We start from the raw sequence: 5,136 nt of genomic DNA, 5'->3' as shown, positions 1-5,136 counted from the left end.
TGTCCCTGCCCGTGGCAGGGGTTGGAGCTGGAGGAGCTTTGAGGTCCCTCCCAACACAACCCAGGCCGTGGTTCTGTGTGCAGCTTTGCCTGGGAAGCACATCACACATGTCCCCAGTGCACAGGCTGCCGCTGCAGAGGTCACACTCAGGGGATCAGGGTAAAATGTTTAACACTGATGGACTGTCACTCACAGTGCTCATCCTGCAGGAGCCTCTCTGCTGCTCCTCCAGGGAGGGGAGGTGGGGCCAAGCGCAGTGTGGACCAGGGGGAGAAGCAGATGTAAAAGCTCAGTGAAACCGATGTGAACCCACAGCCTTCCCTGCTTCCTCTGGCCGCGTGGTACCCCAGTGCAGGCCCAGCGCCAAGCCTGCTCTCTGCCACGTGGCTCCATCCCACTGCTCTCCTTGGCTCAAGCAGCGTGTGTCTGCAAGGACTCAGGCAGTGGCTTCCTGTGCTGTTAACAGGGGGGGAACTGGATCAGCCCCCTTCCCCAGGCAATGCTGGTGTGGATGCTGTGTGGTTCCTCTGCTGTCTGCCTCAGTGTGTGCACATGACGGTCAGCCCTGCCAGCACTAACAGCCTATTCCACTCTTTATCGTGTTGGCAAGTGCTGGGACTCCATAGAGCACATGGGAGTTCTCTCCATGAATCCTTGCACGTGTGCACCAAGTACATCTGAGGGGCAGGAGGGGCTCGATCCACCAGAGCTGCAGGAGGAAACTGCAGAGCTATTGGTGGGATTTGCCTTTTCCTTGCTTGCTGCTGCTCTCTTTTTTTAGGTTGCCTTGCTCCTCTCTTCTGATTTACTGCATGTGCTCACGTGGCCTTGGAAAGGGGGGGTCTCCCACTGCTCTGCTTCCAAAAGGAAAAGAAGCTGGCAGGCGTTCACATCGCAGTTCTCGAGTTATGTAGGTTAAAGTCTCCCAGTGGGAAAATGGAAGAGATGAGCGTGCAGATTGCTGGTGGTGACAGCAGAGGAAAGGAGCACGTAACTCTAGAGCAGCACCCAGCCGAACGCGAGCTCTGAGAGGTACGTTTTCTATCGCCCTTAGAACACAATCCCCATTGATTTCATTTGATTTGTGGTAAAATGCTTCATTGTGTCCTAAAGAGTAGCAGCAGTGACCAGTTTTGAAGCAGATTCTAAGCCACCAGTTGTTGATGGGCGGAGGGGGGGGCGTGTTTGTCAACGAAACCTTGTTCTCGGGAAGGTAGCTAAAATTAACTGTGGTGTGGTCCTTCTAGTAGGAATAAGTGACATATGTAATGCTTTGTGATGACTTCTGAGCTTCCGTATGTTAAAGCGAGAGCGAAACGGGGCTCCAGACCCTCTCCTGAATCTTTGTTGTTCCCAAACCAAAAGCTTTCCTCTGTTTAAGACCTGTTTGCTAACAGAACATGGGTTTGTGATCCAGTTCTGGGGATTGGAATACCGGCACTCTGCACAGATGTGCATTAATATCCTCCTGTTGAACTGTCATTGTTGAGACAATAGAATTAATCTTTTGCCAGTATATTCAAAGTAGCACATGGTGTATTTTGCATCAAGCAAATGATAAGCTCATAAGGGCACATTACACTGTTAACACAGAAAAATGGGTTGGAAACGATCAGTTGCCTTTTGTTCATTGAGAAATCATTGCCCAGCTCTGTTGTCTTGGTCAGAATTCCTGTTCAGAACTTTTAAATGCCTGGTTCCATAAGAACTTGATTTAAAAGCATTTTTCTCTATTATGTAAACTAGAATATCTGGCTCCGACATCTGCTTTATTGCCTATGAAGTTTGAAATGTGCCCTGCTTGGAGCGCAGACATGAGCCCTTGAACCGGATCACAGGCACACTCTCCTATTTAGCTGGTTTTTAGCTACATTTCCACCTCCTGAAACCAGTCCTGACCTTTCTAAATGAATAGCAAATACTCCTGTTCAATCCAGTATCTGTGAGGACTGAGTACTTGACTTGTATCTACATTGGAAATGTTTCTTTTACTCTGATTAAAAGCCGACACAAGGGCAGGAGATGCAGATTTGCTTGGAGAAGGACTGTGACAGTGAATGGTGCTTAGCAAAGACCCTTCAGTGCCTGTGTAGTCAGCGCTGTGAATTAAAGCAAGGTCAAAGCTTCCCTTCCTATCGCCTTGTTAAAGGCTGTGAGCTCCTGGGAGACCCTCAGGTGTGAAGTACCCGATCCCCACTGGCGAGTGCTGCCTTTCCACATCATTTTAACTGTGCAGAGCGCTGGAAATGGTGTCAGAAAGCTGAGAAAAGGATCCCAAGTGCTGCCTTTGGTCGCCGGAGTCTCTCCCGCTCCTGAGCCAAGAACCCTTCTGCTCTGCTGGTGGCAGAAAGCCCCATCTGTAATCACAGATAAACCCCAGCTGCTCGCTTCTCTGCCAGGCTAATTACAGAGTGCTCTGACCTCCCTAGGGTAACTGTGTGCCGGCAGTGGGGCGGGCGAGAGGGCTCCAGCAGGGCTGCCTGGGATGGCAGCACTCGGATCACCGACAGCATTTCCAATGGGCTTTGGTTTGTTGTGACCATGACCCCAGCGCTAAGTCTAACACGTGCTTCCTGATCTGCAGGTGAGCGACGGGACAGAGCAGTGCTGCTGGCACATGAGCCGCCTGCAGATCATCCCTCTCCACCATGCAGAGCAACTACTCCCCGGTCGTCACCCCCAGAGGAAGCCTCCAAGTGCTCTACACAGCCCTGACAAACGCATCGGCCGCGTCGCGCTCCCCGGCTCCCTGCCCACTCACCTCTTCCCGTTACCAGTTTTCCCTCATTCCAGCACTCTTCTCCGTGGTCTTGGCGCTGGGGTTGGTTGGCAATGGCGTGGTGGTCGTGGTGCTTTGTCGGCACAGCGGCCCCAGAACAGTCGCCAACATCTACATCCTCAACCTGGCCGTGGCGGACCTGCTGTGCCTTGCCACCCTTCCCTTCTGGGCTACCTACTACGCGCAGGGCTACAACTGGCTCTTTGGGTCTCTCATGTGCAAGGTCTCCAGCTCTGTCCTGTGCTTGAACATGTTTGCAAGTATATTTTTCATCACCTGCATGAGCGTGGACCGGTACCACGCTATTGTCCATCCTATGCACTCTCAAAGGAGAACTCTGCAGAAGGCTTATTTCACAGCACTGGTTGTGTGGGGCCTCGCCTGTTTGTCCTCCCTCCCAACCTTTTATTTCCGGGACACCCAGTCCATCGAAAGCTTGGGGGTCAATGCTTGCATCATGGCCTTTCCTCAGGAGAGCTATGCACAATGGGCTGTGGCAACAGCCTTCCTGAAGAACGCACTGGGCTTCTTCATCCCCTTGATGGTGATCACCACGTGCTACGTGCGGATCAGGAAGCCCCTGCTCAGAGCACGGGAGTTTGGGAGGAATAAGCAGAAGAGGGACAAAGTCCTCAAGCTGGTGGCTGCTGTCGTCGTGGCCTTCTTGATTTCCTGGCTCCCGTTCCACATTTTGACGTTTCTGGATGCCTTGGCTCACATGAGCATCATCAGCAGCTGTGCGGTGACAGGGCTCATTGACACAGCGCTGCCATTCGGCATCTGCATGGCCTTTGCCAACAGCTGCATCAACCCGCTGCTGTACTGCTTCATCGGGAACCAGTTCCAGGAGAAGCTGCACCGCTTGTTCAAGCGGAGGGTCTATCAGTTCAACAGCCACCGGGAGAGCTCTTCCCTGAGGAAAGGGAGCTGCTTCAGAGATGCTGAGACCCCTGTGGGCAGGGAAGGGGAGCCCAGGTCACTGCTGTAGGCACCGGGGCATGATGTGGGCGATGTCGGTGATGCTCCTCTGTCCTAGTCCTCTTGTGGCCATTCATTCACCAGCAGTTTGAGGAAGAATCCCTTTTTCACATGTGGAGATTTATTCTTCCTTCCTTTCCACAAGGAGCACTCCACAGAGGGAAGATCCTGACACATAAATGTTGTTTTTAATGCCAGCTTGTGCATGGCTGAGATCAGGAAAGAGTTCAGTGCAACACCAGATGACAAAACACACCAAAAGACCATTGCACAGAAGCCATAATTGTGTAGGTACTGAGTATTATACCCTAAGCTGGTTTTCTAAAAGAGATTCTCACTAGAGAATGTGTAAATAAAGCAGTGCGGATACCTCTGAAGCTATCTGTAAGAAAATATTGTGACCTCTGTTTTAGATATATACATATATAATTTTCTTATATACATGGCTAGGGATGTCATATGTAAAATGCATCAACGGTACCTCCTCCTTGCTCAGGCCTGGGATCATGAGGACATGGGTGTTCAAACTGCAGGAGGCAGGAACGTATTCACTTGCATGCCTTTATACCCTTCTCCTAGCAGGTGACAGGTTCTCAGGCCAGAGGGTTTCTGCTTTGATCCAGTGGGGTCACTTCTGGCAGTGATGCCCTGATGTGCGGTGTCCCACCGCCACGTGGGCACGCCGAGCCCCACAGCAGCCTCTGGGGAAGGTTCTTGCTGATTGTCTGCACTTCTTGCATTTCTAACATCGATTGCCACTGTAATCCCAGGGTACTGTGTGCAGAAACCCTGGCTCACTCTGTCTTGACACCCAGAAGCAAAGCCACGGTGTGACTCACAAGGCTTACCCACAGCTCAGTGTGGGAGTTCACTCGTTTGTAAGTAAAAGAAAAAGGGGGGGGGGGGGAAGTATTGGGCAAATCCTGGTTCTGGTTTGAGGTCACTTTTGATGAGTATTTGAAGTTTTCTTTTTGCTGGAGATCCTTTCACGTTTGATAGGCTCAGTCTGAAAGAGCCCCGTGCTCCATGGCCAGCGGGCTGTCCTCAGGCTGGGTGACTGAAACATCTTCAGCTTCAAGGGACTGTCTGCATTCCTTGCAGCTTGCAGGAGCAGGTTTGGGTCCACGGGTCAGAAATTACACCTGTGGGTTGGGAAACCAGGAGTTGTGGCCTCCCTGGGAGTGCCAACACGGGCTGGTGCCTGGAAACCAAGGGAACCCGGTGCAGGAGCCATCCATCACTGTGACGGTGGGGCTAAGTTCCTTCACTGTTGCCTGTGAAAATGGGATGATGCAAGAAAAGTGCCAGTCTCAGAGTGATGTGGGATGAAAAGTTTGTGCAGAACTTGGCAAAATGGGGCCTGACCACGAATACCCCCC

The 5,136-nt window shown here is 51.8% G+C and overlaps 1 protein-coding gene across 1 annotated transcript; it reads left to right on the top strand.

Annotated features, from left to right (window-relative positions):
- The first annotated feature begins 976 nt into the window (after window positions 1–976).
- AGTR2 (angiotensin II receptor type 2) lies at window positions 977–4,150 on the top strand. The gene is made up of 2 exons (XM_061353180.1): window positions 977–1,032; window positions 2,585–4,150. Exon 2 carries the CDS (start codon window positions 2,649–2,651, stop codon window positions 3,765–3,767), a length of 1,119 nt encoding a protein of 372 aa, XP_061209164.1. The 5' UTR covers window positions 977–1,032; window positions 2,585–2,648; the 3' UTR covers window positions 3,768–4,150.
- The last annotated feature ends 986 nt before the right edge of the window (window positions 4,151–5,136 follow it).

This window comes from Neopsephotus bourkii, unplaced genomic scaffold (genome assembly GCF_033783945.1).
Source record: "Neopsephotus bourkii isolate Nb327-2 ecotype Australia unplaced genomic scaffold, CSIRO-AGI_Nbou_v1 NB_668, whole genome shotgun sequence".
NCBI classification, from domain to species: domain Eukaryota; kingdom Metazoa; phylum Chordata; class Aves; order Psittaciformes; family Psittacidae; genus Neopsephotus; species Neopsephotus bourkii.
This window is presented reverse-complemented; position numbering and strand designations above follow the sequence as displayed.